General features: G+C 38.2%; 1 protein-coding gene across 11 annotated transcripts in view; it reads right to left on the bottom strand.

The window, feature by feature from the left end:
- Window positions 1–851: 851 nt before the first annotated feature.
- Window positions 852–10,609, bottom strand: part of TRERF1 (transcriptional regulating factor 1) — a 92,885-nt gene continuing 83,127 nt past the window's right edge. For 10 of the 11 annotated variants that reach the window (XM_087932756.1, XM_087932754.1, XM_087932765.1 and 7 more), the window contains 2 exons: window positions 9,027–9,226; window positions 852–7,142 (listed from right to left, as the gene is read on the bottom strand). In XM_087932756.1, coding sequence (XP_087788882.1) covers window positions 6,821–7,142; window positions 9,027–9,226 — 522 coding nt within the window. In that variant the 3' untranslated portion in view covers window positions 852–6,820. The remainder of the gene's footprint in view (window positions 7,143–9,026; window positions 9,227–10,609) is intronic. The other variant, XM_087932789.1, reaches the window with a different exon arrangement.

Below are 10,609 nucleotides of genomic sequence, written 5' to 3'. Positions count from 1 at the left end.
CAGTTTCATCCCTCTCCAAACCACTGCTCTCCAATGAAATCCAATATTTTACCAATGAAATCCCAAGGCTGTTAGTGCTTGGATACTTCAAGTGACCTGAAATTGGGAATAGCTCACGAGTTCATGGCCACCCTTAATCTGACCCAATCATTGAAGGTACAACACAATTAAGGTTACACATTATTTTGTTTGAACAGTTGAAATGTGGAGGTGAAAGACATTACTAAAGGAACGGCCGATTTTTGTCTTGCTGGTGCTACTTTCCCGGGAAAGTAGGGCCTTTAGATTTAATCATCCCAAGTGACTAAATTTGGGGGGAACCTGGGATTTTCCCTGAAGATCTGGGTCATTTGGATGTGGTTTTAAGTCTGGAATAGGCAAATTATGGAGGCCTTTAATCAAATTGTTCTCATAGGGCTTCTTGTTGTACACTATAACTTTGGTTCTCCAAGAAGCCATGGGAAATGAAGCCCAAGTGTGAGTTCTGTTGGCAAAAGTCAAAGAGCAAGATGTAACAAATATCTTCTGGAATCTTTTTTGCTTGCTTTACCAAGAATGGCCATACTTCGCTATGTATGTGTGTGTTGGAATTTGAATCACATGACTGGGGGGAAGAGGGCTTAGATTGGTGTACAGTATTTAATAATTTTCTGAGTTTCTGACCTATTGTCTCTTCCATTAGGATGCAATAGGGTTTTTTTCTTTTTCTAGCCAGCTTCAAACTCTCTTTTGGGGAAGGGGGCAGTCCGCCCTTTTTGTATCAAAATTTGATCCTCTTCAGCTCCAGAAAAGTACCGTGTTGACTCCTTTAATTTCACCATTCCGCAGATTGAAAACATGAAACCAAGAAATAAAATTCTGATTCATTTATTTAAAAGATTTTTTTCCATCACATGAACAATTTTTTAAACAAAGTATATCTTATAAAAAGTATAAAATACTGTTTCTCCCTGCAAACTCTTACAGAATCCCTTTGATTTTACAATTGCCTGTCAAAAAAAAAGTTGTATAATCTATACACAGTACTTGCTTTTAATTATGTACCAGGTACAATGCATGCCTCATTCTATCTCATCAGACAAAAAGGAAATTGCCCCCTCCCATGTAATATATTATGAAACTAAGCATTTAGTGCAAACCTGAACCAATTACATCCTGAAATTAAATCACATGCAACTCAGGTGTAATTAAGCCGTAACAGGCAAACATTTTATTATAAAACAAAATAAAAATGATGCTAAATGTTTTTAAACCAAGTATTTTTACACTACACTATACCTCAGAAATTTACAACTTTTTTGTAACAATCAGCAGTTAAATACTTCTGAAAATAAGATTTCTCCATTAAAATATATATTTCCTTTTTTCTTAGGTTATGTACACTTTTTATCTAATTTGTTACTGAAATAATTGTGATAAACACAAAACTTCAGTAAATAGAACCTCCTCCTCCTCTTCCCCCCACCTCCCGGTTTTATGAAGCATATTTCAACAACATTTTTATGAAAGTACCAATATTCTTTCAAGGATTCTTTTGCAATTCCGTTAGGTTAAAATGTGTATTTTATGACATCTCTGTATATCCAGAGTATACTAGATAGGAGACAGAGTAATTAGTTTACATAATTTAAAATGAAACCATGCATTATTAGGTTCATCATGAATAAGACTAATGATTGATTTATGTCAATATTACCAATACCTTCCAGTACATTGTAAGAATACAATTCAATGGCACTAGTGCTGTGGTTATAAATCTAAAGACATAATCAGGGGAAAAATTATATTAGAGACTTATTCTAAGGAAACTTAGAAATGTGTAATATCCTGAAAGAGCTCCAAGTATGTTAGACTACAACTTTCACACGGGGTGAAAATTTTGAGACACAGATCATCTGATGGACATAGTTTGGGAAACACTAAAACCTAATGTTATTTAGATGAATGGCCTGAAAGTAATGACCAGCTTCTTAATGAAGGTAAAAAACAAACAAACCCTGCCTTATAGTTTTATATGAAAATAATGTAGATCAGCTTGGCATTATCTATTGTGAGCTTTACACTTTTATCAAAGTGCAACAAATGGGCAGAACCATTTGTTTGGGGGATTGTTTCTTGCCACTCATGATGGGTCTATGACAGATCCCATCAGCCAATGAATTTCATCTGGTGGGATCCAGAAGAGCCTTTTCTGCTATGGCCCTTGCTCTTTCGAACAATCTTGCCATAGGAGATAAGATCCACCCCTTTTCTTTAAGCCTTTAGAAAAAAAACTTAAAACCTGACTATGCCAGCTGGCATGAAGTCCTGAAGTTGGTTGATGCATCAACAGAAAAGGGAAACCCACCTCTCCAGATTCACGTTTTTCAATTTTTTTTAATGTTTGTAATTTTAATCTGCTTTTATATTTATAATTGTCAGATATTTGTATATCTGTAGGCCACTTGAAGTCGCTTTGAACTGCAAGATGGGTGGCAAGTAAATTTGATAATAATATTTAAAAAATAGCAGACAAAGCAGATAATACGATCTAGCAATGGTTAAGAGTAGGAAAGTTGAAGAAAGAGACCAAGAAGCTAATTCTAGCTGCACAAGACCAAACCTCAAGAACAAATGCATACAATAAATGCATCCAAAGCCAGAGTTGAAAAGACAGTAACAGATAGCGAATCCTGCTACTGCAAAGAAGCTGAAGAAACAGTGGATCACCTGGTTAGCTGCTGCAAAAACATTGCACAAGCTAATTACAAACAACCTCATGACAAAGTAACAACAATGGTACATTGGATGATCTGCAAAAAATACCATTGATGGGACCATAAAAGAGAAAAAGTAATAGAAAATGAAGAAGCTTTGGGACTTTAGAATCCAAACAAACAGGCAAACAGACAGAAAGAAATCTGAATTTCAATATTATCAAAGTGAAAACTGTTAAAACAGTAATTGCAGCTTTGTATTTTGGTCATATAATTAAAATGAGAAGCTTAGAACTTGAACACAATATAGGTGTCCTAAACTTGGGTAATGTTATTGGGCTTATTTTTAGTTTCAAACCTGCCACACCCAGACATAACTGTCTATAACTGAGATGCTTAACCTCTGGGCTTCTGTTTGCAACTGGGCCACGGAAATGAGTGAGCATGCATGTATATTTTCACTTGCGCGTGCAGGGGGAGAGCACATACACACATGCTACATTTAAGTGAGTACATGTGCATGCCAGGAGCACAGAGCTGTGTCTGCATGCACATTTGCTATTCGTGTGCATGGGGAACCATCCCCCTTCCCCTTGCCATTGGGGGATTCTGGTCTATAAGACAGATGAAAAAAGTCTAGATACTGGGATGTGGCAGTACCAGGAGACAAGAGAAAAACTGGAGAAGTTAATAAAATACAAAGACCTGCAGATAGAAACAGAATACCTGTGACAAAGGAAAGCAAAAATAGTTCCAATAGCAATAGGCTCTTTGGGTGCAATCCCAAAACAATTGGAGCACCACTTGAACACCATTGACAAAATTACCATTGGTCAATTGCAAAAGCAATACTCAGGACAACTTACATCCTGCAACAATATCTTTATATAAGATAAAAACTTTTGCTTTGAGGAATGATCTAGTTCATCAAATATCCACATCTGTCAATCCCAGGTCCTTGGGAAGGCCTCGATAAGTGAAAAAAATGCCAAATCCAACATAAGCATCTACCTGATTGTGCAATGAACCATATTAATCAACTTTCTTCAATTTCTTTGTTAAAGAATTAATACACATCAGAAGAAAAAAAGCCATCAGATAGCTCCCACTTTACAGCCTACTGACTAGGTGAAAAGAAATTTTTGATAATTTTAACATGGCTACTTTCCATGTGGCACTTATAATCTATAATTGGGCACATAACTGATTTGAACACAGTAATTATCACATCTAGAACACTTATCACTGGTGGCCATGGCTAGAAAAGTTTTGAAGAGTAGGAACTTTAGGATTTGACAAATAAAATTAACTTTCACAAAAATATCTTTCACACTATTAGATTATCAAATCAAATCTGGCTCTCATAAAAATATCCATGACTATGCAAACAGAATCATTTTATGCTGTCACATAACTTTGAACTCTTTGTTCACTCATAAATTATGCTAGAGAATGATATTAAAAACTGAACCCATTCCTGATGTTAAAAAAGTTGCTTAGCTAAGATATTCCAAACCTGACCATACTGATCCAAATAATGATTCTCAAACACAATAGGAGAGGAAGAGAAGGAGAAGATTTTGATCATTATTGGTTTAGCACAAGATTATCATAAAACACTACTCTGTGTATATTAAAAACTAAGGTAACAAAATCAGGAAAGGGAAGAAACAACCATAATTACTGTACTGGATGAGATTAAATTTGAACTTAAATTTGCAGCCTCATGTATTACTAAAATAGCAACATAAAAACAAAATGGAAAGAAATCCGAATTTCAAAATAGTTATCAAAATGAAAACTCAAATTAAAACATTAAGTATGGTTCTGTATTTTGGTTGCATAATTAAAATGAGAAGCTTCACACGTAAACACAATGTAGGTCTTCCAAAGTTGTGTAATGTTATTGGGCTTATTTTCAGTTTCAAACCTGTGAGTTTAGAAAGGACAACTGGCAGGCATAAAAAGTGCAGTGTTAAATTTATTTTACACTAACCTCATCAACGAATTATACACTATGTAAAACCATTCTTTTCTATTTGGATGAATTTCTGAGGTTCTCGTGGGTATTTGTATGTGGATCTTTGGTTATTCGGGTTTTCTCCCGCGTAAGATTGGAAATATCTAGGCAACGTTTCGATGAAGTCTCATTCATCATCTTCAGGTTTGTGTCTTCAGCTCCGTGCTTCTCAGAGTGTTACCATTCACTCTGAGAAGCACAGAGCCGAAGACACAAGCCTGAAGATGATGAATGAGACTTCATCGAAACGTTGCCTAGATACTTCCAATCTTACGCGGGAGAAAACCCAAATAACCAAAGATCCATATATATATATATATATTTTCATAGATTTTCACGGGTACAGGTATGTAGGTCTAGGTGTGTTCGGGTCTTTTCCCGTGTAAGATTAAGAGTATCCTAGCGATGTTTCGACAAGGTCCCACTCACCATCCTCAGAACCAGGAGATTACAGCACAAGATCCAGGATATCTCCACAACAAAACTCACAAGGCCATCACACAGCCCATTATACCAACATCAACTCCATCAACCAATCAAGAGGCAGCAGCGCAGCCAACCAGCCCGGCACACCAGCCCCAATCACCAGTATTTATAGAGAGACAGCAGCTCCGATCACGCACTGCTTGCACTGGCACGAAGCCGAAAACACCAGCCTGAGGATGGCGAGTGGGACCTCGCCGAAACGTCACCAAGATATTCTTAATCTTACACAGGAAAAGACCTGAACACACCTAGACCTACACACACACACGCACGCACACATACATTTATCTGAAGAGGGATCTTTTTCTGTGAGAAAAATTTTGATTGCACCTTTTCAGGAAAACACTGCTGTGAACCTAAAGATAGCATATTGTACCTATGTTTTCGACAACTTTTTTAGTAACTGATTTACTATATAAATAGGCTATACTTCATTACATCTATCATTAATTTACATGCAATCCAGGAATCTATTTTTATGAAAAGCTAGTGAGTTTGCTTCAGCCATTCTGTCACTGTAAAATCAAAAGTCTATCTATAATCTCCCAAATGTTCCTACATTCGCTGACCCTGTTCCTCCTGAATCTCCTAAATTGGAAGCTCTGAAGTATGCATTATGATTATGGGAACACTTGAAAAGAAACAACTGTATACATATTAGATTTGGTGATAATAAAAACTTTTGCTTGGAGGAATGATGTAGTTCAGTGGTGTCAAACACACGGCCCAAGAGCCAGATTTGGTCCACAACAGGCCACGGAGTTGGCCCATGGGCCATCCTAGAGATGGCAAGGGACTAACCCCTGCCAGCCCGGGCCTGACCATACCCATCCAGTCAGCAATAAGGATCAGACCATACCCACCCTGGCCCCCCAAGGGCAAACAAAATCCCAACGTAGCCCGCGACAACATTGGGTTTGACACTTCTGATCTAGTAATTCCTTCTGATTTCATGGTTGTTTCTTCCTTCCAGATCTGAGTAAAGCAGAACAGGATATATTGCTATCAATCTGCCTGTGCCCAAGCAAACAGAACATCCATTTAAATCTTGTTAGGAAAGACAATCAAGATCTCCTCAGAATTTTCATTTGGTGTCAAACCTTTGGTGTGAGAGGAAATAATTGAATTAGATTATAGGCCCAAGCAGAAGGACCATATTAGATTGGTCTAGTCCAAAATCACCAGATACTAACAATTTATTCCATGTCCATCTTGGGTTGAAGATGCAGGTATCACTGACTTATTTTTGCCATCTCATAGTCCTATTCCAGGCTTTTTTGAAGCTAGAATTAACAGAGGTAAACAAAAGAAAGTCTCCTGAGGAATTGAAATAATATGATGTTTCTTTTGAAAGTTTTAAGATATATGGACTTTTCAGAATATTTGATTCTAATATATTACACAAGATTCCTTTAGAAAACAACAATTGCCCTCCACTTTTAAAACAGAAAAGAAAAGAAAGAACGTCACAAAACAGATGTGTTCAGCCAGTCTTGGATTTAAGAATCCAGCTATAGAAATAGTTAAAAATAAAAGGGAAGTGAGAAATATAGTCTTTTCACTGGAGGAAACTGATTTCAACTGGTATCTGTAATGTTACAGATGTGGCTCATTTTGTCTACAGCTCAACATCATCCTGAAGCAACTCTGATTCTTCTTCATCCAGTAAGAGGCTGGGGTTTATCACTTCAGCACTGTCAATTACTTCTCCCAGTTCCTGTACAACATCGCTGCCAAGGTCGTCTCCCTGTTCGACTTGCTTTATCAAATCTAAATTATCCAGGGGAATCAAGCTGTGCCCTGGTGATCCAGCAGTCCTTGCAATTGTGGCTGCCATTTCAGCTGCAACAGCAGCCTTCTGGGCTTTTTGTCTCTGTTGTTCTTCCTGCTGGCGATGGGTCTTCATATGAGCATTGCGACTTTTGATTTTGAAAAATATCCTAATACAATATGAAAAGGGGTGGGGGGGAAGGAGTCTGTAGAAATTACAGAGGTATATTGCCTTTTCTCCAAGAATTACATTCCTTCTAGGGAAGAAGGGGTTGATCCTTCACTGCTGATAAGATACAGGTAATTCCTGAATTACAAGTGTTCCCTTATCAAATGTTTGAAGTTATACAATAAGTGCCCTTAGTGTTTGCAAACCAGTCCCGAAATTACGAATCTTGCAGCAGCATGGCAGTTGTTCATTCTTACGAACAACCAGAGGCTTTGCAACATTCGTCTTGCACATTGCCGGCCTAAATGGATCCGCCCCTCAGAAGCGTCCAGAGACCTCCCTTGGCCCATTGAAGGCTGAAATGGAGCTTCTGGATCCGGCCCACAGAAGCTCCATTTTGGCCTGCAAAGGTCAGGGGAGGACTGTGGAGGGCCAAAGGGAGCATCGGATTCGCCCCTCAGAAGCTTCATTTCAGCCAGCAATCTGCTGGGCAAGGCCTGCAGAGACCCAACTGCAGAAGGGTGCACGCAGCTGAGAGACTGGGGAGGAGACTGTTTGCTAGATCTTCACAAGACAAGTGACAGGTTTGGGGGGAAGCAATTGTGGGGAGCGTGTGGTATTTCAGTGGGTCAGCAAGACCTTGGTTGGTCTTGGGCAGGTGACCTGTTCCATCACTAAGCCACCCATGACCTTTCCCACCCTGAAATGCCTCATGTTCATTTAATGAGTCTCGCATTCAATTGACGAATACGTGGATGAAAGGAGGGAGCAACCCCGTTCAAGGTACAAGATTCACTCCCATGAATTCTCAGGTTATGAATGGAATGGGCAGGTTCCATTACATTCGTAACTCGAGGACTACTTGTATTATAGAGAATGATTTAACAGGATGGCAGAGAAGCTTGCTCTTGAGATGTTACAGGCTACCATAAGCAAGAACGCATGGGCTGTCTTGTTCAACTTCAAAACACTTGTTTCATGTATATCTCTAATCAGAAGCATGTAGTACGTCCCTAGGGATTTTGCAAGAGACCAGCCAGAATTTCAATTCACAATTATTTCAAAACAATACCCGCCCCCCGCCCCCCCAAATTAAGCTATGGGAATTATTATTTGGGGGAGAAGTGGTTCTATGAAGGAGATGGATGGTTAAAAAATGAAAGAATGTGGCATAAACAGGAAATTCCTGGCTAAGCATATTCTCTTAATTCTAATCCTGTTGCCCAAAAAGGGGGATCCTACACATTTTAAGTGTGTGAGGCTGAAAACTTTCAAGGGCATACTTCTTTGTTTCTATTTTATAGCTTTGAAAATAGAATGCTAAGGAATTTTCTACAATATCACCCAATAATTCAGTAGGGCTATAAAACTAGTGTCTCTTGCTCAGCTTTCTTAATCCCTGATACAATGAGCTAAAGATGCAGATCTCAGGTTAAAGTAGCATAAATCTGAGTAAACCTGTGGTATGCAGTAAATAAAAATTGTGGTTTGTAAACAGCATTTGCTGGATTGACATGTCATATTAAGCTAAAACAGAAACAAACCACATGATATACAGTATGAATTCCACCTCTACTTCCAGCCAAAAGAGAGTTAGGTTTGATTTATGACACCTTAACATTGTCTAAATTGTACATATTATATTTTACCACTCTATTATACAGTGATTTGGGACAGTCTTCTGCATCCTTGTTGCCCTCTGGATACTTTAGAAGTACAATTCCCAGAATTCCCAGGAAGTATGATTGGGTACCACACTGGTTCAGGCTGCATTAGAATTACTCTTATTATTGCAACTTCCTTACTTTGTTGGGGAGTGGTTTTCACTGAGTTTTCTACACAAAGTGTCACAGATTTTAATTTCTGTGTAGACATCTTTACTTACTTGCCACATTCTTTACAGGGGAAAATTGTAGGTGGGTCTGTCTCACCACTTGTTGTGCTATGAGCTGGGGAACTCTTGACAGAGCAATAGTCATTCTGAGAATTTGACTTCTGTTTAGTACCACAGCGGCTTTTGACCACAGGATTAGTACCACCATGAATACGTGCATGGCCATTCAGGGCTTGTCTGGAAGTGAAGACCTGTAGGACAAATAAATCAAAAATAGATTTTCTGAATTAAAGTTAAAAACAATCTGTAATAATGATACTGAGTTCTTCCAATGGTATCTTGCTGTTTTCTTAATTTGACCGTGCAAGATAATTTGTTTTGAACTTTTTATCTCTGACTGGCCAGTTATATGCATGAAGACAGCTTCTCCTGCATCCTCAGCACAGCTTTTGAAGAGATTGTTATTTAGCTATCTTGGCTAACAGCTATGATCAAAACCACATGCTTACAGAAATCACCCATTCACACCTTCCAAATGGCCAATGGTATCTTTACAATCACTCTTGGGCTTCAGAAACATATTTGTGAAAATTTCTAAACTAACATCCATGACAGAAGATATCCAAGTTATACTTTACTTTTATTATTCATAAGGTTAATCCCAGGCATAGCTGCTAAACCAATCATAAGCAGCTTTTTTTAGTTGCTTGGAGCCACATTCAACTTTGGAGGAAAGAAGGAAGAACAGAGCAGTTGATGGGGGCTTTGCAGAATGGGAGAATTCGCCCTAGCCTACTTGACATGGCCAACTCACCACAGACAACTCATCATGGCAAATTTGCAGCGGCCAACCCACACAATCAATTCACTTTGGGAAACTCACCACGGCCAACTTGCTATGGCCAACTTAAAATAATTAAACTAAACATTTCTTTTAATTTTTGTCATTCATATTTTATTTTGTCCCTCCTTTGGCATCCTTTTTTAAACGATTCTGACTATTTCTTCGATATTAGTGTAAAATCTTCTCCTACTGCGAGTTGTCCCATAGTGAGTTGGTCATGGCAAGTTACCCTGTGGCAAGTTGACTGCAGTGAGTTGGCTGTGGTGAATTGGCCATGGCGAGGTGTTGTAGACCCATCATAAGCTAAGTGGGGAGGACTGGGGAATGGGCAGGACCATCTTTGGGGGATTGAATTATTTTCATTTTGTTTTGTATCTTATTCCCCTTATTTACAGATTGTATGTGAATAATAATATAGGATGAATGTAACTATTTAAATATGATTCTACTACAAAATAACAGGAAAGTCTTCTGCTGTTTAAATTTTGTTATGTAGTTAGATGAATTCTGGAAGACACAAAAAAGGAATTTAGAAGCCATAGGCCTAGCTTAATTACAGAGTAACTTAAGTCCTGGGAACCCCACAATATAGTTAAAGCACCATATGGGTTGAGCATAAATTAATTAAAAATAATTTATTACTCTTGCAAACAGCTACATATTTTTCTTCCTTGTTGAAAGTTATACATCACATTTTCCTAAGAGTTCAGAGTGGCTTATATAGGGATCCTCCTTTATCTCATACACCCTCTGATATAGGTTGGACTATGTATGTGACTGGCTCAAAGGC

This window comes from Pseudonaja textilis, chromosome 1 (genome assembly GCF_049901715.1).
Source record: "Pseudonaja textilis isolate UNSWEBS1 chromosome 1, rPseTex1.2, whole genome shotgun sequence".
In the NCBI taxonomy this organism is placed as follows: domain Eukaryota; kingdom Metazoa; phylum Chordata; class Lepidosauria; order Squamata; family Elapidae; genus Pseudonaja; species Pseudonaja textilis.
This window is presented reverse-complemented; position numbering and strand designations above follow the sequence as displayed.